General features: G+C 43.0%; 1 protein-coding gene across 1 annotated transcript in view; it reads left to right on the forward strand.

The window, feature by feature from the left end:
* The window catches only part of HECW2 (HECT, C2 and WW domain containing E3 ubiquitin protein ligase 2), a 152,418-nt gene that overhangs the window by 35,291 nt on the left and 94,526 nt on the right, over nucleotides 1–22,601 (forward strand). Inside the window, exon 2 of the mRNA XM_040070394.2 lies at nucleotides 13,009–13,349. Coding sequence (XP_039926328.1) covers nucleotides 13,058–13,349 — 292 coding nt within the window. The 5' untranslated portion in view covers nucleotides 13,009–13,057. The remainder of the gene's footprint in view (nucleotides 1–13,008; nucleotides 13,350–22,601) is intronic.

The raw sequence follows: 22,601 nt of genomic DNA on the forward strand, positions 1-22,601 counted from the left end.
TCACACAGTTGTGGAAGAGGATTTATCCGGGGCACAGTAACTACTTACCAGTCTGACTTCTTTTTACTGAAATGATGAAGTGCTCTGTTTCTGGAATTATCCAGCTAAAATGTGTCCTTAAAATTATTTTAGTGTTTTCAAAAAAACACAACAAAAAACCCCAAAATTAAAGCAGTTGGTGCATAAGAGTTCGGACATAGTGTTTCAAGCATGAAGTTCTGACCTTAAACATATTTTGGAGGAAAATCTGAAGTAGGACATAAGAATGTGATCTTTATTCTTTAAAACAAGTTACTAGACTTGGAAATGTTTGTATGGTGCTATTTTGTGGTTTATAAAAGACAAAACTGTTGCTGTTAAGCAACAGAACTGGTTTGGTTTAGAGTGGAAGTGTTTTGAGTATTAGAAGTGATTTATCCTGTAAGTAGAGAAGGTGGTATCAGCAACACCTTCACATACAGCCCTGCTGACCTTCTGCCTGGGTTTATTTAGGCTGAAGATCAGCATGTGTGCTTAATACAAACAAGCAACTTGGGTTTTTTTTTCTTATTCTGGGCTCTTTTTTCTGTGGATTGTGAGGAAGTGATTTAAAGAAGGTGGAGCAGGTGTTTTCTGGAGAAGGAAATCTTTAGGGCTTTCAGTCTCTGTAGTTTCTGCAAAGATTGCATTCATAGCTATTTGATTCTCTGTAATATTTCCAAATTAATACACTGGACACCTTAAGTTGAATTCAAAAAGGTATATATGAGAAACATAATATTGACATGTTTTTGGTAAAGGCACCTCCTCCTTAAGGACATTCTTGGGACAGTCAGCAGGCAAAAGCCGTTGCCTTTGAGCTGGCATGACATCAGTTCTCCTCTTAGTGCTGGGGATGCCTTTGGTAGATGTTTGCTTAGTAGAGTTTCATTTGTTCAAAAAGGTCCATTAAACTGCAGATAAACAGAAATGTTCTCATGTTTTAACTCAGTCAAAGAGTCTCCTCAAATCTTTATGGAAATGCAAGCTTTGTGGGGGGAAGATTGTAACTGGCAAAATGATCTAAATTGAAATATCAAAAGGGTAAAAGGGGCAGAAAGATGGAAAGTCACATTTGTACAGTTAAATTCCCTCCAGCAAAATTTGTCAGTTCTTAAAAATAATTGTTTCCTGTTTTCCTCATCTACTGATTGTATCTACAGTTTATTTATAAGACTTAGGTACACAAAGCTTTGGGTCGGTTTTGTTTTTAATTTTCCTTTGTTCTTTAAGGAGCCCAATTGAGTCTTTTTTAAACATCTTCCACACCCACACTATGATCAGTTTTACCAGGCTGGAGCTTGAAAAACTGGAGAATTACTTTGCTATGGACTGGTGGGCACTCTTTTTGATTCTACTTTTAGTCTATCAACATGTTTCAATTACAGAATTCTTGACTTTGCAGTCTGTTGATACATGTTTTGCCCAAAGAAATGCCTTTTTCCAAGTTGATAAATACCCCTTAGTGACAAAACTGAATAAACAGCATCATGAATTGAAGCGTGTGCTGCTTTGAGGGAAACAGCATTCCTGTGTTCCCTGGTAACGCGGGAATGTCTCCGTATGAGAAATGTACCTGGTCTGTGGTGGTTTGTTACCATTTCAGTGGGTGAAATCAATTTTATGTGGTAGAAAATTGAGCTCAAACAGGCTTGAGAATGGGAATTACTGTATTGGATTTGGGCTTGCCTGGGTGGAGCAATGAATGTTCATTCTTATTCATTGTACGTTCCAAGGATTTTCAGCAGCATAGAATGGATTTCCAGTTAAAAATTGATTAAAATGAATTTATAGAAATGCTTATTGCATATCTAAATATACACATACCAGGGTTTAATAACTGCCAAATAAATGCTTAAATCAGGCTCTGTTAAGTATCACTAAAGCACAGCTGTCATTCATGGATGGGACACTCATTGAATACTTTCTGCTTGGGTATTGGTTGCAGAGACTTGGGATGAGATTGCAGAACTACTCTCATAGTAAGCAGTAAATAATTTTACTACTTATGTCAAGTGCATTATTTTATAAATGGCCTTTTCAATTGTGCCTTTTTTGGCCTGTCAGATTTCCTTTCTTTTTTCTAAGGAATATATATTTTCTTTTCTGTCTGTCAGGCTTTTTGGCATTGTACTCTTTCTTCTGGTTCCGTGTTTATTTCCTTTCCTGAACAGGCAAATGCTAAGTTTTTCTTTTCTGCAGAAGTTGTGTATTTTGGTCTTTACTGTCCCTTGTGAAAAAGCCTTGGGAGAAAACTTGTAATTGGATAACTCTGGGCTGTTGCTGCTGATGTTCTTGAAGTCATAAAGACAGGAGGGATTTCAGGAGAGTTGAATGGGTTACCCACTTCTTTTTTGTGTCATATATACGTTACTGCAGTTTCACATATGTAAGTATGAGCATGTATTATAGTTTATTCACAGAATAACTGAATTCTAATCTTCCCATCTTGTGACAAAGTAGCTTTTCACAGAGATTATAGTCTGTCTTTCTAGTATAGGCATTTGAAGAGGGCTGTATTTTAGATGGATTGTGTGACCTGGCATCAGAAGTCTAAACTGAGAGCAGCTGCAGCAGTACTTGAAGGGAAATTCTTGAATACAATCAATCAACAGCAACTAGCAGCAGATATAGCTGTGACATGGACACTCAAGATTGAAGCCTGGCAGTGGGGATTCTGGTTTTAAAGTTTCTGTAGAGTACTATTGCACTGTGAATAATCCAAGGCCACAGTTCACAACATGCAGGGTTTAATGGCTACATGGCTGTTCCTCGAATCTCTGCCTCTGTTGTGAACTCCACTCTGAGGGGTGGTGCTGCAGGTAAGATTACTGAAATAAATGAGCTTGGTTAAAGTAGTTGCCACACCAGGAGGAGGTTAAGGAGCGCATGTAATACATATGGAACATGGCCTGTTGGCTGTGAAATTGCCCTACAATTTCAGTCATGTTTTGTTTATTATGTGAGTAATCTAGAGGATAGGAGCCTATCTGGTATGTTTAGTTTAAATTTGTGTGCAGTTCTTATATTGCTACTTCAGTGAAAGACAGGAATGAGTTTCAGGCAGTGGATGCCCTCGTGTATGTGTGCAGAGCAGATGGATCTCACATCCTGGCAGCTGCAGCAGAAAGGATTAGATGAACCCTCCGTAATCCCTCCCATACAATTCCAGGCAGGTTATCCAGGCTCTTAGTGTTCAACTCCACAGTTCCTGTGGCTGAGTTAGTTCAAAATGTTTTAGGGCTTCTTACTCCACCTGAGCTGTGGGGACAGTATTGCAGGGACATGGGACATTTGTCTTCCTTGACAACAAAGCGAATCAGTGAGTACCCTCTAAAACCGATACAAGTGTGGGATGCCGGGCTGTGCATATGTGTGTGGATGTGTGCACTGGTCTCTGGGCACATACTGATGACTTTCACTCTTTTGACCAGTGGCCAGTGTGCTGTGTACTAGCTTGTTCCATGCTGAAGTTTTTGCTTGGTAATTAATGCAGTAGGTCGTACTGAAAGCCCAGTGCCTGGTGGGCAGCGTGTGTGGACCTGTCACAAATATGCACAACTCTTGAGACTGCTGGCCTTGATAACAGGGCAAGAACTTCTGCCTGATGTAAGGAAGTTGCCATTGTGGGGCAGAAGATGGAAGCCTTACTCAAACAGCTAAGGTCATACGAGAGTGACATTTGCTTCCAGGTAGATGCAAAAGTGTATAGGACTCACTTTACAAATGAACAGTATGAAAATCTATTGAAAATAGATATTCTGTTACACTCTGAAATAACTGAGCCATTTTCTGGCCAAATAATGAATGGACTGTTTTCTTAAAGTATATGGTTATGCTGAACTATATGTTTTTTCCCTTAGGGTAGATTTTCAGCCAGTCTAAATTATATGGTGGTTTTGTAATCTGAGCTGATGTTTAACGTCTGAGTTGAGTCACCAGGTTTGAGTCCAAAGCAGACTGGAGATGCATGCGCACGTTCTTTCCTTTTTTCCTCCCTCTCCTGAACAGCAACATCCTTGTCAAATTACAGTGCAGTAATTTTTAGCTTTACCTTAAAACATCTGAGTCCAGTTTCCAGAAGTTGCTAGTTGTGATTTCCCAGCAGTGAGTTCAGAGGATGAGTTAGACTGAAGCATGAGTTATTCCCCGCATGGCTCAGAGCGGGGCAGCAAGGCAAAAGAACATCCCATCAAAATTCTGTTCTCTTTGGCTCAGTCTCACTTAACTGCAGCTTCTTCCATGATCGAGAGAGAGAGTGGTTTTGGTCCTCTGAATGATTTTTTGCAAGACCTCTGCCTCTTCCCCTAAGGAGGCCAGCTGCCTGGCACAGCCAGCACAGCATCAGGCACATCATTTAGTCTGGCACTCCTGTGGGGATACTTTGAATGGAAAAGTCAAAACATCCCTCTTGGGGAGAAGATCTGCAAAGTGCTGTGTCTTTCAAGATGCTTAAGTTGACCTTCTTGGCAATTTTCTTGATTAAAAAGGAAATCTGGGTAAAAGATTGTACACGTATAAGTTTGTTTCTGGAACCTGGGAAATTTATTAAGTTCTTTAATCATCATTGCTTCAGGCTAAACCACTTCTAAGAGTATCCAGTAATTGTCCCTTTATGAAAGTCTGGGGGGCTTTGTTGAAGTAAGCAGATCAGCCAAAAAATAAGTTTTCTGAATTTAACTTGTCTCTGTGCTTCTGGAAAGAATAATTTATACTTCAAGACAGTTACTCTCCAATTAATTTAAAACTGAATTAAAGCAACTTTTAATTTTATTCCATTTAAAAAGAGAGATATTGAAGAAAATTTAAGTCTTTCAGCTGTATCTAAGTCCTGTGTCAGCTAATTCCAATAATTTTTAATATCTTTTAAGAACTCCCCAAATAAAAGTAATATTCAGGCTGTTCAGGGAAAAACAGTGAATACAAATTTACTGTCAAGTGTATAAAATAGAAGAACTGTGGTGAAAAAAGTGAGACTTCTTTCCCTTTTAATCTTTCTGATATATCCTGAGTATCCTTGTAATTAAAAAGAAAAATGGTATCAGAAGTGTAATGATGTGATTTTTCCCATTTATGACATCTCTCTTTTGATTTTCATCAGATCACAAACTCTCTAGGTTTGGAATGGTCACTTTTGCCTCCAAGATAGCCATTCCTGGACTGGTTTGTATCATCTCCCTGCATAAATGATTATTTAAAACATGCAGACTTATTGAGCACTCAGGCATTCTAGGCAGCAATATTGAGCAGTTAGGATTATATTTTACCTGAAAGATCTCATCACTTTCTGCCTGCTGTTGATGCTCAGAACCGTGCAGTTATGTAATATGGTGGGAGTTACATTTTTGAAATATTGAATTTCATGATCTATGGGAATAAAATTAAATTTCTACTACATGATGCCAATTTATTAATTAACGAACTAAATCATCCTAAAGACTTAGGATATAGCCATGGTCATGTAAGTGAAAAGGCTTTATTACCCTCTCCTTGTTAATCAGTGGAGAAAAATCAGTTCTTAGGGATCTGTCCTTTTCTTGGCTCTTGAATACTGTGACAGCTTTTATATTCATCTTTATCTTGGTGATTGAATAGGAAGCATCCAAATGTGTTAGCTTAACTTGGATCTGACAGAATGTTAGCTAATGGAGAAAAATCCTACTAATCAATGAAATACCTTCTGAGAGAAATTCCGTTATGTGGATTGCAGAAAACTTGATGAGTAGAAATTCTTGGAAATATTCCAGCAGGAATAACAAGAAAAGGATCTCTGGGCAGAAGGATGAAGCTTTTCTCTCATTTTTGACTGCAGAGGAAAGGATGCCTCATGCCAGCTTTATCAGATTTTATTATTCTGCTGTGAGTGATTTTATTATTTGTGAGTGATTTTATTACATTATGTTATCTTTATTTTTCATAGACTAAATCTGCTATCTGAAATAGTAGAACACAGGCCCGAAAGGAAGCTATTGTGTTAAAGAGCTATCCAGTTAATCCCTTTGTCTCAGGCCAGACCAGCTCCTGATGATCATGCTGAGTAAGTAAGCTGGTGAATTTTACTGGGAGGGGCCCATCTGTCCTGCTGGCAGAGGTGCACAGCAGCTCTAGAGCAGAGAAAAGCTCTTTGGTGCTGAAGCAGGCTAAGTGCACAGTGGTGAAACATGAGTGGATCATGGTTAACCAGCACCCAGCTGCACAGGCAGGTTGTGCACCTGACAGTGATTTCTGACTATTCTGCTTTTGCCAGAGTTTCTAGCAGGTTTGAAGGCAGTACAGGGACTGGAGAGTCCTACCTTGTCCCAGAAAATATGCTATTTTTGAGTTCTGTGCAGAGAAGGATCTCCAAATTCTAAATTTATTCAAGAAGCATTTTCTCAGCCACTTTGAGCTCAGACAGATGGTCAATTTGAACCTTACATTGTAGCTTTTATAAATCTTTGTACTCAACAAAGCAGTGTCACACAGTGCGTAATTGGTAAACCAGCATGTTTTCTGTTCTTCATATTCTTAATTTGCTCTTCAGCCTGTATAATTATGGGGATTGCTTATCTCAGCACGGGAGAGGCATTTGGGAGATACACCAGGCAAGATCTGTTTGTGTCCAAAGGAGAACGAGGGAGCTGGTGAAGGTCCTGTGAGGAGCAGCTGAGGGAGCTGGGGGTGTTTAACCTGGAGTAAAAGAGGCTTGGGAGGAACCTTATGGCTCTGCACAACAAATGGGTGTCAGCCCGTTCTCCCAGGTAATGGGCAAAAGGACCAGAGGAATTGGCCTTGAGCTGCCCTGGGGAGGTTTACATTAAATATTAGGGAAAATTTCTTCAGCAAAGGAGTTGTCAGACATCGACAGTGGTGAACCAGTGTGAGGTTAAATGTTGGGCTGGACGTTGGTAAAGGTCTTTTTAAACCTAAGTGATGCAGTGATCCCGTGAAAGGGGGTCACGTGGGTGTCAATTGGACAGGACAGTTTCTCCTGCCCATGTGTCACACAGCGGCAGAGCCGGCCGTGTGCGGAGCGCTCCAAGGGCAGGGAACCTCGCCCTGCAGTGCCCTCGCTCCTCCGCTCAGCTGCAGCTCGGGCACCGCAGGCAGTGAGTGCCCGGTGCAATGGGTTAATGAGCGCTCCCAGCAGTGCCCTGAGCCCCGCTCGGCTGCAGCTTGGGCACCGCAGGCAGTGAGTGCCCGGTGCGATGGGTTAATGAGCTCTCCCCCAGCAGTGCCCTGAGCCCCGCTCGGCTGCAGCTCGGGCACCGCCGGCAGTGAGTGCCCGGTGCGATGGGTTAATGAGCGCTCCCAGCAGTGCCCTGAGCCCCGCTCGGCTGCAGCTCGGGCACCGCAGGCAGTGAGTGCCCGGTGCGATGGGTTAATGAGCTCTCCCCCAGCAGTGCCCTGAGCCCCGCTCGGCTGCAGCTCGGGCACCGCAGGCAGTGAGTGCCCGGTGCGATGGGTTAATGAGCGCTCCCAGCAGTGCCCTGAGCCCCGCTCGGCTGCAGCTCGGGCACCGCAGGCAGTGAGTGCCCGGTGCAATGGGTTAATGAGCGCTCCCAGCAGTGCCCTGAGCCCCGCTCGGCTGCAGCTCGGGCACCGCAGGCAGTGAGTGCCCGGTGCGATGGGTTAATGAGCTCTCCCCCAGCAGTGCCCTGAGCCCCGCTCGGCTGCAGCTCGGGCACCGCAGGCAGTGAGTGCCCGGTGTGATGGGTTAATGAGCACTCCCCCAGCAGTGCCCTGAGCCCCGCTCGGCTGCAGCTCGGGCACCGCAGGCAGTGAGTGCCCGGTGCGATGGGTTAATGAGCGCTCCCAGCGGTGCCCTGAGCCCCGCTTGGCCGCAGCTCGGGCACCGCAGGCAGTGAGTGCCCGGTGCGATGGGTTAATGAGCGCTCCCCCAGCAGTGCCCTGAGCCCCGCTCGGCTGCAGCTCGGGCACCGCAGGCAGTGAGTGCCCGGTGCGATGGGTTAATGAGCACTCCCCCAGCAGTGCCCTGAGCCCCGCTCGGCTGCAGCTCGGGCACCGCAGGCAGTGAGTGCCCGGTGCGATGGGTTAATGAGCGCTCCCAGCGGTGCCCTGAGCCCCGCTCGGCTGCAGCTCGGGCACCGCAGGCAGTGAGTGCCCGGTGCGATGGGTTAATGAGCTCTCCCCCAGCAGTGCCCTGAGCCCCGCTCGGCTGCAGCTCGGGCACCGCAGGCAGTGAGTGCCCGGTGTGATGGGTTAATGAGCGCTCCCAGCAGTGCCCTGAGCCCCGCTCGGCTGCAGCTCGGGCACCGCAGGCAGTGAGTGCCCGGTGTGATGGGTTAATGAGCGCTCCCCCAGCAGTGCCCTGAGCCCCGCTCGGCTGCAGCCCCGGGACCGAAGGCAGTGAGTGCCCGGTGCGATGGGTTAATGAGCGCTCCCCCAGCAGTGCCCTGAGCCCCGCTCGGCCGCAGCTCGGGCACCGCAGGCAGTGAGTGCCCGGTGCAATGGGTTAATGAGCTCTCCCCCCAGCAGTGCCCTGAGCCCCGCTCGGCTGCAGCTCGGGCACCGCAGGCAGTGAGTGCCCGGTGCGATGGGTTAATGAGCGCTCCCAGCGGTGCCCTGAGCCCCGCTCGGCTGCAGCTCGGGCACCGCAGGCAGTGAGTGCCCGGTGCGATGGGTTAATGAGCTCTCCCCCAGCAGTGCCCTGAGCCCCGCTCGGCTGCAGCTCGGGCACCGCAGGCAGTGAGTGCCCGGTGCGATGGGTTAATGAGCGCTCCCAGCAGTGCCCTGAGCCCCGCTCGGCTGCAGCTCGGGCACCGCAGGCAGTGAGTGCCCGGTGTGATGGGTTAATGAGCGCTCCCCCAGCAGTGCCCTGAGCCCCGCTCGGCTGCAGCCCCGGGACCGAAGGCAGTGAGTGCCCGGTGCGATGGGTTAATGAGCGCTCCCCCAGCAGTGCCCTGAGCCCCGCTCGGCCGCAGCTCGGGCACCGCAGGCAGTGAGTGCCCGGTGCAATGGGTTAATGAGCTCTCCCCCAGCAGTGCCCTGAGCCCCGCTCGGCTGCAGCTCGGGCACCGCAGGCAGTGAGTGCCCGGTGCGATGGGTTAATGAGCGCTCCCAGCGGTGCCCTGAGCCCCGCTCGGCTGCAGCTCGGGCACCGCAGGCAGTGAGTGCCCGGTGCGATGGGTTAATGAGCTCTCCCCCAGCAGTGCCCTGAGCCCCGCTCGGCTGCAGCTCGGGCACCGCAGGCAGTGAGTGCCCGGTGCGATGGGTTAATGAGCGCTCCCAGCAGTGCCCTGAGCCCCGCTCGGCTGCAGCTCGGGCACCGCAGGCAGTGAGTGCCCGGTGCGATGGGTTAATGAGCGTTCCCCCAGCAGTGCCCTGAGCCCCGCTCGGCTGCAGCTCGGGCACCGCAGGCAGTGAGTGCCCGGTGCGATGGGTTAATGAGCACTCCCAGCAGTGCCCTGAGCCCCGCTCGGAGCACAGGCCGTGTCCGGAGGGTGCCGGGTCAGCGCTCGGGGCCAGCCCTGCGCTTCGGCCCCGTGGAGCTGCTTTACTCTGAGTGCTGTGGGAAGAGGCTGCGAGCAGCCCCGACAGCCGCATCAAAGAGCACTACATAAACAAGAAATGAATCACTGCTAGGAGTAACATAAACAGGGCAGCATGTGAACTCTGGTTTGTTTTGCGTTGTGGGGTAGGATTTTTTTGGTGATTCCTGTGCTGGAACTCTCGGACTTCCATTCATGTGTTTTTTCAACTGTTGAATATTTGACTGTGTGAAATGGCCTGAGGTTTCTTTTCAATCTCCTTTAGTGAAGGAGGTTGGGCAAGAGGATTTTTCCTTTCTGTATTTTGTGTATTAAGTGAAACTATTTCCCAGTTCTAGTCCCTCTGTGTTTAGTAATTGGGGAGTATATTTAGATAGAAATAATCCTGAACTTGAGCCACTTAGAGATTAAGAGGAAATCAGTTCTAGTTCTCTCTAAGCTTCTTGTCAAGTACTGAAGAAAATGCTGTGATACGGATAAGCGGCTTTGATACAGGTTTCACTTTTCAACTGAAATAGTTTGCTAAAGTTAAGTATCTGCTGAGTTCCTGAATGCTTATATTTTCATATGCTTTTAATTCAGATTGAACATTTCAGTTTTCCTTCACGGAACAATATGCCTGGCCAGCTTGTTGTGATACTCACTGATATCACTGCTCTGATCGCGTTCAGCCTGTTGAGCTGAACCTTCACGGCAGGGCAGGTGCACACAGCTAATCCTGGGCATTGTCTTTGCAGCATAGTCTGGGTGCAAATGCTGTATCAGTGGTGCTTGGCAGGAACTGAAGGTGGGAGGATAATTCTTATTTTCAGTCTATGGTAGGATGTATGTGTTAATATTCTGTTAGTTGTGTTATTAGTGACGGACACCAAGAAATTGTTAACCCAATGAACTAATTTCTTCTGTAGGCAGGAAGCCACTGTGTAAGGTTTTCATCTCTTTTCTGGGTTGCAAATAATTGAAGTAGTGGCTCTTTTTGCCCTTCTATCACTTCTTATGGTTTGGGTTTTATGGCAATTATATTTTCCCCTCTTACAATATGAGTGTCGTATTTCAGTCTTCACAGATATACTTAATCTCACAGTGAGATACTACATAGCACAGTACTATCTGACATGAGGGCCCCTTTGAGGGTCCCTTTACAACCTCCTTTAATGGTTTAGAAGATGCTGTAAAAGCTTATGAGTCCTGAATTTTTCAAGGTGGTTTCTTTACCCACAATAAGAGCCCATTTACATGTGAGTTTAACTTGTTGGTTGCAAATTGATTTCAGTTGCTTTATGTGGTTTATTTGGATCACACTTGGAGTTATGAATAGGATCCAACAAGTTACCCAGCATTTAGATTTGTGGTTTACTTTACTTTCAGAAACTAATGTGTTTCACCAGAGTGATAGCCATTAGTACTTAAGAAAATGGATTGTTGCAAAGCAGTTCATGTTTTTGTCGGGCTATTTTCATCTCTCAAACTGTGGCATAGTCCTGGCTAGTACAAGTTAATTCTCATGTGTCCTTAACCGTAGATGAGTTTGTCCATCTGCCACATGTAAATTTTCAATATGTTCCAACAAATGCCAGTGCTGCCCCAGGTACAGAGTAAGTGTCTGCAGCCGAAGAAAATTTCTTCATCTCTTCTATTAAAACTTTGTCTTTAACCTGTAGTCCACCTGCACGACACTTATTTTGCAGTGATTTTACTCCCATAAAACCACTGCATGCAGTAGTTCAAAGATACAGAAACCTGTAGCTGTGGGACAGAAAATAAACTTAATAGCTGTCAGTCTGTTAATTAATGCTGCCGGCTCTCCTGGTGCTGAGGGCTGTGGTTCCCAGGCAGGAACACGAGCTGCTTGCTGTGGTGGGCAGCCTCAGGAGCAAATCAAGACTTCCTGACTCAGGGGTAGAACTCCGTCAGTGTGACATTTAGCACTTAAATGTAGTGTGTGCAGTCACATCACAGGGCTGATCCCTGGGTGTTTCACTGGCTTGTAAGGTAGGTAGTGGCTGTTTCTTACCACCCTTTCTGGTCTCAAAGCACTCTGTGATTTTCAGATCTAGTGAATAAAACTTTGCATAGAGAAGCAAGATACTAACTTCCCTGACTCCTATTTAAAAAGGCCCTTTTAACCAAAGTTTCCCTTTTGTCACTGACCCTGATGTCAGAGGCAGTGTGTGGGAGCATGGCAGAGAGGAGGCAGTGAATCCTGCTGATGTCCAGCACCAGAAATAAAATATGTATGCAGCCGAAATATTCCTCATGTCAGGAAAGACTGTGTCATGTACTTTGTGAAGTAAATGTGGTCATCTCTATGTCACTTCTGTATATGTGGAATTATTGAACTGAAGTTTTTTTCCTTCCTTTTCTGCATTATTTGATGCTGAATCACATACAGTGTATGATACACTGCACATAACTGGATAAGCTGAACTTTTTTTTCCCCCCTTGTTAGTTCAGTTTTTCAAAACATCTCCCACTTAAGAGAAGCCAAAAAACAGCAGAAATTTTTTTGTATGCATGAAGAGTTCGTACACAGAAATATTATTGGAAAGAAAATTGACGATGAGTTATGGTTTATTGCAAGTTGTGAGTAATGTGAGGGCTTATTTTCAAATGACAATAATTTATTGCTATGGATAATGAAGTGCAAATTCTGATTCTGAATGTATGATGTGATGATGTGATGATTGGCATGGCCCTTTCAGGTAAGACACTTCAGGGAAGTGTCTGCTCAAGGCTGGAGGAAAACAATGAATGGCAACTCCTTTGCTGAAGAAATTGCCTTGAATTTCTAAGGCCTCTGTTTTCTAATGGATGGAGAAGGACAACAAAAAATTTGACTACACAGAAGAATGGACTAATTGGATATACATCTGTAGTCTAAAGTATCTCAGTCAATGGTTTGACATGTTTCTATATGGTATAGAGAACCTCAGAAGCCATGTTTTGTACCTTACAAGATGAAATCCTTGTAAGATGATTTGATGGTAGCATAAATCTGGGGTGCAATATTTCTACTGAAATATGTCCAGCCTTACTATTATCTTCAACACTTAACTCATGCTGATCAAACAATGCATAGAGAGTATGGTTTGAAACCATAAACATCATGTACTGCTGTGATTTTATGGTAGAAGACAAGTTCATTATATCCTTGCTCTAAAGGCTACTTCACTCTTAGGCCAGACTTAAATTAGCTTTGTTACTGTGGATGTTTGTGCTTCATAGATTGTCTTGGACGATTTGCTTTCTGCTCTTTTCCGGCTTACATTATTTTGTGGTTATGGCTAACTCTGAATTTTGTTGTAAGTGAATCATGTCTTTTTTTTTAATGTACAGACACTCAGTTCTTTGCAGTGGTAGAGCAATGAAGAAAAAGATTGTACTCGGTCTGTTTCAGGCTTCTGTGGGAACATTTTTACACTAATACTTCTCCATTTAATAACTGACTGAGTCACCTCCTGTCTCACTTAAAACTTCCTTTTTTCCTTCTTTGTGATAGATCTCTGAACAACAACTTTTTTACGTGAATTGACAGAAGTGGAGAAGCCATGGCCAGCTCAGCCCGAGAACACCTGCTCTTCGTGCGCCGTCGCAACCCGCAGCTCCGGTACACCCTGAGCCCCGAGAACCTGCAGAGCCTGGCCTCTCAGGGCACCATGCCCGAGAACATGAACTTGCAGCGTGCCAACAGCGACACTGATTTAGTGACTTCAGATAGCAGGTCTAGTTTGACAGCCAGCATGTACGAATACACCTTGGGACAGTCTCAGAACCTCATCATCTTCTGGGATATTAAGGAAGAAGTAGATCCAACTGACTGGATAGGACTTTATCACATAGGTAAGTCAGAGTTGTGTTGTAATGTTTCTGTGTGTTTCTTTCTATTTCGCCACTTCATATTTTCTTTTCTGATACGTGTTCTGGCATACTACAGGATTAAGCTACAGATAAAGCTGAGGTACAACTGCAGAGCGTAGCCTTGGATTCCTCTTTGCTTTTCTCCATGCAGTGAGCTATGTAAGATGTGATTCTAATTAATGCAGATCTGGTTCCACAATGACCTGTTAGAAGATGAAGTGCATTATTCCTAAACAATAAATATGCATACAGTTTCCTGTTTCCACCTTTGCTGGTGGCTGGCTTACAGACTGGAAAATTTGAAGTACCATACTCATCATGTAACTCAATGTGTTGATTACAGTCCAATGCTTTTACATTATCTTGGACAAGTAACCTCTTATCGTTTGTGAAAAGCAACATTATCATTTGTATAAGTCTTTGATTTTGTAGAACTGAAATAGCATAAATTCTAAAGGAGCAAAAATTTCTGTTTACGAGGAATTCTTGTAGAAGGAAATCCTCTCCAGAGATTCTTCTGTGCGGGTTTCTTTGTGCTGTTCAGGCTGTTTGATAGGAGGAGCTGGGAAGAGCTCTAAGCTGGCATGCAAGGGCCTGTGGGTTGTTGTGTGCATTAGCAAATAATGTGACTCCAAAGGGGTGGATCAGTAGGTCGGCTGGTGCTGAGAGCATCAGTAACCTATCTGGGTTGTGATTTTCCTCTGTGTTGTGTTTAATCAAGGATGCAAGTGTCCCTGTTGCATGCGTGGTTTGGAACTGTCCAAAGGACAGCCTTGCTGTCCCCGCTGGGAAGGGAGCGCAGCTGGTACCTGGAGCAGCACATGGGGTGTAGTTGCCTTCTCAGGAATCACTTCACATGCACTAAATTTAACCAGTGCACTGAATTTAGCCAGTGCTCACTGAGTAGGACTGATGGGTTCATTTGTTCCAAAACTGTGCTGCTTCTCTGGACCTAATTACTCAGGTAGAGAGAATGGTCAATTCAAACTGCCAGAAGCAGCTATAGCAGAAACTGATGGAGACAATTCTGACCTCTGAAGTTTTATCTGTGCTGGGACTAAGTGTAGTGCAATGAAGCTGGCCTCAGTAGGATTTTTGACACATACTTGCTGTGCCACCTTTTCCCGAGATGTTCCATCTCTGCATCACCTAATGTTACATTCTGTATAGATGCTGTTTCTAGTTCTCTTTTTTTTTGGTCTTATTTTTTTTTTCCCCAACATTACTGTCGTTCCACAAAGTGGATGTTATTAACTTGTGCTGTTCCAGTGCATAAAAGCTCTACTGGAGTTGCTGCATAAGCTGCGGTCTCTCTCGGGGAGCAAACTGTGGATATGCACTAACCTTCAACCCACCTAAATGAAGTGTCTCCATAATAAACAGGAATGAATCTTCCTGACAGCATTAGCAGCTGAATTGTCATCTGTGCTGCAAAATGCACAGACTGCTAAATGAGCTGAAACCTTCTAATTTAAATACATTGAGAGCTTCTTTTGCATAAAGGTATAACAATCTTTCCTGTTGTTTTTGTATGGTTCACCACACTTCAGGATTGATACTCAATAAGCTAAAATGCAGCAACTCCGTAAATTTCTTACTGGTTCTTGCTCTAGGCTGAAAATGTTTTTTTATCTTATTTTCATAATTAAAAATTTTTAAAAAACCCCCACATTATATTACCATGTAATACCAGAGTATGTGAATGCTTTCTTGTTAAATGGTGGAAAGTCCAGAAGCTTTTGTCTCCATTGCCACTTGGAATCTATGAATGGTGCTGTGAATTTTGTTACTGATTGAAAAGAGATCTGAGCAGAGTCCTTCCTTTAAGTCTTGTGGTTTCGTCATTCTGAATTATGAAATTGCACATTTTTTAACAACAGAGGTAAGGATATACTCTGATAACATGCCTGTCTGTCTTTGATGTAAGTTTTTTGATCAGCCCTTTCAAGATTTATGTTTTTTGATCAACTCTTTCAAAGTGTGAAAAACTTTTAATTTGCATAACTTTTATAGCCACAGTTAAGGTAAGTTAAATTCTACAGGTATAATATTTTCAGTCCTTTTAAAGAACTGTTGTGAAGTACCTCCAGTTTCCACTTACTCCTTTGGAAGTTGAGGAGACAACTTATTTTCTTGGGAGAGGCATGCTAGTTGGTGAATATTTTTAAGAATAAAAGCTCCATTCTCAAACATGTTATTAAAATTTAATGTAGTTGCTTGAGGTTTTCCATGCTGGTCTTTGTTTAAAATGAAAATGATTTCATTTAAGTCTCCCCTTGGGCACAGGCTCCGGGAATTGTGTGTGGTCACCAACACTGGGGCTCTGCCAGCTTGCTGCTGTACCTCCAGTATTGCCCCATGTCTTCTAGTAAGGCACCATTTTTCGAGGAGCTAGGAGCAGAAAAAGGCAAATACTGTGCTCTTGCTTTAAAACCCAAAAGCACAGTCCTGTGACTATTTTTTTTTTAATGTCGCTTGTACAATTTTATGTCATGCAATCTGGATCAGTGTTTTGAGGGTAAAAAGAGGTTGTTGATTCTGTGAAGAGAAGGTGAATATTCTAAAATGAGCATCATTCTGAGCTCAGGCATTTGTACAGAGAGATCTTGCAAAGGTGTGAAGCAATCCATGTACATTTTCAGCTCAAGTTTTGTAGAGTTACAGCCACTATAAAAGGAATTGAAAATAGAATGCTGGAAGCTGTCTTGCCTTTTCATTCACTAATTTACTCAATTAGCATGTTCTCATTAGTTTTCTATAATGAGAAGGCAGTTCTGTGCTTCTGAATGTGGTTTTATTGCTTGGTTAGAACTGCAGTGGCTCACGAGGAATCCCACCAAAGTTCTTAACAGAAGTCTCTTTATAAGAGGCTGACCAGAACAAACTGCACACACTCTCCCAGTCGTGGACTGGTGCAGTTGGTCACAAGACTGTCAGTAATCAGTCACTGCCCCTCCTTTTAATGCTTTGCAGGTGGTGATTTGCTTTCGCTAGGGAACAGTAGATGGATATTTTCCTACTACAGTGCAACTTCAGTGAAGTGTTTGGCCTGCTAAATGGTTATGAAAAGAAATGTTACCTTTTTTAAAATGAGAAAAGCCCAAGGGGGGAAACACAGAATCATCTTATTCTGAAGGACTGATTTTTTAATTTATTTTTTTTAAAGTGCATGTGAATATTTTTTTGGGGACTTCTGGTTATTTTATTATTAAAAAAAGGAAGGAAGTCATAAAAGAACAAATACTTTGTAGAAAACTGTATTTTATGGGACATTAATTCACAGGATACTCCCATAGAGAAATTTTTTGCCTTTCATTTTTAAATGCAAGGAATTGAACCTAACTGAAAAATTCTACATAGCTAAATTCATGCTCAGATTTTCTAGAATTTTGTATTTTAAAGAATGTTTTAGATATATATTGGAGTTTGCCCATTTGTACCATACTTGTATCTTCCTCAGTTTCGTTAATGTTCATGTTAAAACACGGCCTGTTTTCTTGCTCTGGGACTGCTTCGTATGAACGTTCTTTTCCTTTCCTTGTGTATTCCTAAGGATTACCAAAAGAAGAGTGTATGTGAGGGACACGATGTATTCTATGAAGGCAAACTTCCTTTTTCCTAGCTATTTCTGGATTTGTACTGGCTGAACTTTTAAAAGTGTCTCCTGGACAGCACTTCTGGAACAGTCTTGTCCATCGAGTCTTGTTGAAGCTTTCTTTTCTGTCTGCAGAGGCGAGAAGTGTGGGAATGCAGAGAGCACAGCTGTGAAAGCACAGAGGGGCGTCCCGCTGAGGCTGCGTGCAAGGCAGAAACGTTGTTTGCTCTCTGGGTAAATCGGGCAGTGTTGTGTGAAATGTGAAATTGTCAAACCTGAAATGCAGGTTTATCATTTTGGATTCAGCTTTAAGCTCTGCCTAGAATGGACCTGTCATTTTTTCTCTTCAGGACTGATAATGAGGATTGTCACTTGAGAGCGACAAGGCATGATGAAATTTGAAGAGGGGGCTTTTTAGAAGAGATACTGGGCCTGTGCCTACTTTGAGAAGTAGAGGTAAATTTTCAGGCTTCCTGTCCTAATGAGAAGGAAGGAAGAAATCCTCCTCAAAAATTCTCCATTTTTTATTAGGATTTAGACTGAAAACCACCATATTTTGAAGTCGTAGAAGACTGCAGAGCTTAACAGATATCCTGTTAGACCCATAAAGTTTTCTTGTTCAGTAGCAACCCAGCTTTTGCTGTTCTAAAAATTATTGTTGTTACAAGCAATATTTAATATGTTGGAGGTTGTTTTTTATTTCCTCTATTTATGAGGAATCTGCATCTTGCTATGGCAAGAGTGGTCAAGCTCTGGAATCCTGTCGTTAGTCAAGCTGTGCCAAATATTGGCCCCATTTAGAATCAAAGAAGATAAATGGATATTCAGTTGGAAGGAATTATGAGGTCCCAGTTTTCTTGCTACTGTGTTATTACAGCAACAGACTTCCAGGACTTCCTTGGAAAGTGAGAGCTGCTAGTGAAGATGAGCAGGTGGACTCTCCACTGCTCATGGAATGCTGAGGGAAATTGCATCGGGATAAATGTTATGGGTTGTCATGGAGTCTCATATTAAAAGAAAACAGAAAGTACAAAATAAGAAATAAAAAGTCAGCAGAGAGAAGCAAACCCTATTTCTGGTTAAAATAGATTATCTCCCATGGCCAAATTGCCCAGGTTGGCCTATTTTTATCCTAATTTACAGAGTTCTATTTATGAGATGCATGCCCTCATTCTAGCGATCCTTAGCACATTTGAAATGCTGGCTATCAAAGGTCACTGCATTTGTTTTCATCAGCTGCTTTACAGAGGCTGCTTGGCTTTTTGTTGTACCTACATCATGGATCCTAAATAGCATTACAAAACCAAACAAAACTAAAAAGAAACAACTCCCCCTCCTCCCATCCCTGATGTGAAGTTATATAGGGCAATTTAGATAGATAGGCTCTGGGTTTATACTCAGCTTCCTAGGGTAATGGAGTTTGGAGCTTCTCCTTTTCAGGTCAGATAGGATTAAAAAGAAAAAACTTTGGCATAAACTGCCTTTAGTACACTTAAAATAGAGGCTCACTTTTGACAAAGAGATTATAAAATGTTAAAATACTTTATTTCTAGAAGATTTATTTGGTTTGCATTACAGAAAACATATAAAGCAGTATCTTCATTAAGTTCCAGAAAATTCTGATTATTCACTTGACTTTTTTTCCCATCCTGTTCTGTTCTTCCCTTTTCTGTACTTTCAAACACAAGCAGTACTGTTTATGTCTGTTGACTAGTTGCTAGACATAAAACTATTAATTTGTGGTTCCTCCTCATTCTTACTGCTGCTGAGGTCTGCAAACCACAGGCTTGAGTTTCTGTGTGGAAGTCTTTCCCCAGCTGCCTCCATGAGAGTCTCTGGCTTTGACTTCCAGGATGCTGGCCTTGTGTTGTTTGTTGTCAGCCACAGTGGGTGGAAAAAGCTGCCTTGATCATTTCATTTGATGGTGACTTAGTAATATTTAGGGGAGGGCCGCCTCTTGAGCAGGATAATGAAAAGTGGAGGCAGTCTAACACCTGTATCCTAAAATGTGCTTCAGTGGTCTAAAAAAAAAAGTATACTGAACCAAGGGTCTTCAGAAGCCTTCCCTCCAGGTACTGCATTCCAATTTTATTCTTTCAGTTCTTCCTAGGTCCTGACCAACATACAAAGCTCCTTTTTCATTTGGTACTTTCTCCTCTTCAGTTGTGAGCTGGTGAACTTTGTTCAAAAATCAGTGTATGGACAGCATAATACCATTTCTTTACTGTGCCTAAAAAGATACTCATTACATTAAAATATATACATTTTATTTAAGAAGAAAATAAATAATTTCCTGCTAAAACCCCCAAAATCTAGGATCTTGTAGGATGATAAATAAATTCAAGCTGTGACAGAAAAAGTCTTGCCAGAACATCCAGACTTTTCAGTTAATTGTGGTTTTTTTCACTTCTGAGATAGCCCTGACCTGAAACCTAGACAAACATAGCTGCAGGGAGGACATTTTCAGCTGTGTTGTCAGTATCTTTCCACTGCAAGAGGTTTGGCATGACAACATTTATAATCCTTTGGATAGAAAGTGGTGTTCTCGCCACCCTGCCTTTTTGAAGTGACCGTTCTAGCAGATGGGAAGATGGCAAATACAAACACTGGATAATGAAAAACAACATAGGCCTCTGGATTTGTAATATTCCCTTTTACCATAAAACTGCCTTGTGTCAGCTTGTATTTTAATTTGTTTGAAGGAGATTGGTTTTAAATTTTTTTAAAGTTTTTTTCCAGTGATGTTTTGTATCATGAAATCAACATACCATACCGTATTTTCAAAGTAATTTGGAAAAACAGTTTTTCCAAGTCAGTGATAACCAGATTGAAAAAGGAATTGCATAAATTCATTGATTTTTTTTTTTTTTTTTTCATGTGAGGAATAGATTATGGATGAGTTTTGCATTATGCATAGTGTTAGAATTCCTCCTGTACATTTCTTATGAAGTTCTTGTCTCCTGCATCGGCACGGATTTATCAATTTCTTTAAGAGTCTGAATTAATGGAGATGTGTTATAAGCTGAGTGTTAAATAGGATATGTTTAAGATGTGACTGGTGTAAATAAAGCCAGTGGGACAGGAAAGGATGAGACACAAACACATTTAGGACTCCGAAGCCGACACTTTATTGGCAGATATGCTTAAAATAATCTTTTAATATATTCTGATATTGGATACACAGGTTCTTAGATTATAACTGGAGGAGGTTAATGAAGGTGCCAATACTGATTTTGATAGGCCTCCTTTCCTAGCGAAGCTCATCAAATTTATCTTGCAGTTGATGCTATTTGAAGGACAGAAAAGACCCAGAGAATGGCCAGATCTGAAACTTCTCTGGTACAGGAAATTTTCAGCTGGGCCAGAGTGGTACCCCAGCGCTTGCAGGATTTCCCGTTTTGGCGTGAGGGAAGTTCTGGTTTGGGGTGAAGATGCTCGAGCTGTGCAGTTCCACTGACTGTGCTTTGCTGGCGCTCACCCTGCGGGCACAGCAGAACCTGGGGACGGCTGCACTGGCAGTGTTTCCTGTCTCCATGCCCAGCAGCAGCCAGGGCTCCATCGCTCTCAGTGTAATGGGCAGCCAAGTTACAGGCAAGCAAATCCTCTGCTTCTGAGCTTTCTTTCAAGGTCTGCTCAAACTTCTCTGCCTCCTTTGTGCGGCAGTCGTTCAGAGTTAACACGGAACCATTTAGTCTTCTGTCGTGTTTTGAGTCACTGATCACTGATGTGTCAGTAGTCCTTGAAAGTTCATAAAAATTGCCCTTGTCATTCCTGCCCTAACCTTGGGAATAAATCCCTTATCTCCCAATGTGTGGTAATGCAAAAAATGAACCTACAATTTCCATAAAGGTAAGGCAGTCATTCTGCATGTACTGTAGTAAGGCAAAGAGGAAAAAGACAGATATCTATTCAGATATGGTATGTACTCTCATGCTCAATTAAATGCATCTTTCGTTCAGAATTTAAATTTTATCTGATGGTCAAAAGTGTAGTCATATGAAGTCACACTTAAGCACACTTGAGGATAATTTTCAAGGCGTGAAAACTGGAAGCTTGGACCTATTAGGTGTCATCTGTGAAGAGGACTAAGAACTGAATGCATTTCATGCCTTGCAAAATCAGGACCTTAATCAATGTTTTATCTTTGCCATAAAATGTGGAAGCACTTTCTTGTGTATGAAGCTAGTTAAGCCTTAATGGGTTCGACTTTATAAAATGAAATATCTGTAGAAAAACATTACAGTGCAGTAGTAGGCACATTTGGTTATCACCAAGATAAATGTCCAGTAATGACCTCATTACAAAAAGAAAAAAAAAAAATATTCTACGTTCACTGTAGTTTAATTTGTATCTAGAGTTTCATGCATGACATAGTTCAGCAGATGGTAGCCTGCAGGCTGGGGAAAATTCAGTTTGACAAAATTTTCAACATAGATGCATCTCTCGATTTTAGTAGACCTCCAGACAGGCAGTTGCTTCCCAGATACTGAATAAGGGTGAGGCAATCTACTAAAGTCAACAATGAATAAGATTTTTAGGAGTTACTGATGAGGTGGGTACTTAATGTGCAGGCAACAACACTTTTTTTGATGTGTTCTTAAACTTGTAAATTTGAGCAATAGGGTGAGAAGTCCAGTTCCCTTTGAAAACCCCAAACCAAACATACCCCTGCTATGTGTTCAGAAGTGAAATCCCAGCCATCCCACCTGACACCAGTGCCACTGCCCCAAGGGATGTGAGGAGCTATGGCTTTTGTTGTGCATTCGTTAATCTGAGTCGATCACAAAAGGTCTGGGGTTTGGAAAGCCGTCCTCATTACAGCAGCAGGCAGAACTGAGTGCACTCCTCCTGCTCAAGCAGTTAAACACAAATCTGTGTTTCAGATTGATGAAAGAACAGTAGATGACTGTGCTTGGTGCTGCTGTTTGCTGCCAGCACTAAGCTGGCAAAGCATTTACTCTTCCAAGAATACCAACAGCTCTGGGCCAGTTTAGCATCTCGGAGGGGCTGAGGGACAGCAGCAGGGTTTACCTGTGGAACCAGGAGTGGAGGGATGCTCTAGGCAGTGGTTTGCCACCGGACCTGCTCAACTGCAATATGCAGCAGTGACCCCAGCAGAGAGACTGTGATGGGATGTGATTTGTAGGCTGCTGTAAAAGGAGTGTGAGTCTGATTGCACGGTTTGCAATTACTTATTTATGGCTGGGTTTACTTGCATTGCTGGCAGTAGCTGAGTTGGCGAGCCTTTGTTTTTAGTTGCATTCAATTCTAGGTTCTGTTCATTGCCTGAAGAGTCCCAGGGAATCAATGCTTTTTAAAAACACTCTCTTGGAAATGGAGAAGAAATAATGGAAACATTATATGTAGGTGCTTTCAAGATAATTAGACAAGTTAATAAAACTTCCTTGCCTTCATTAGTCTACAGTTTTGTGTTCTTTTTTTAGCTGTTGCATGTTAATACCATGCGAGAGAGTGCTTTTTTATTTCAGAGATTCTGTGCTAAAAAGTTAAATAAGCAAAATCGTTATCTCCTTTCTTGACTTCTGATGATGCTTTTTGGCACTGGTTAAAATGATACTGCATCTAAAGAACTGCAAAATGACCTTCGCGTTTCTTCTATCTTCAGTCTCGTCCAGTTT

Source organism: Hirundo rustica, chromosome 7, assembly GCF_015227805.2.
Source record: "Hirundo rustica isolate bHirRus1 chromosome 7, bHirRus1.pri.v3, whole genome shotgun sequence".
NCBI classification, from domain to species: Eukaryota; Metazoa; Chordata; class Aves; order Passeriformes; family Hirundinidae; genus Hirundo; species Hirundo rustica.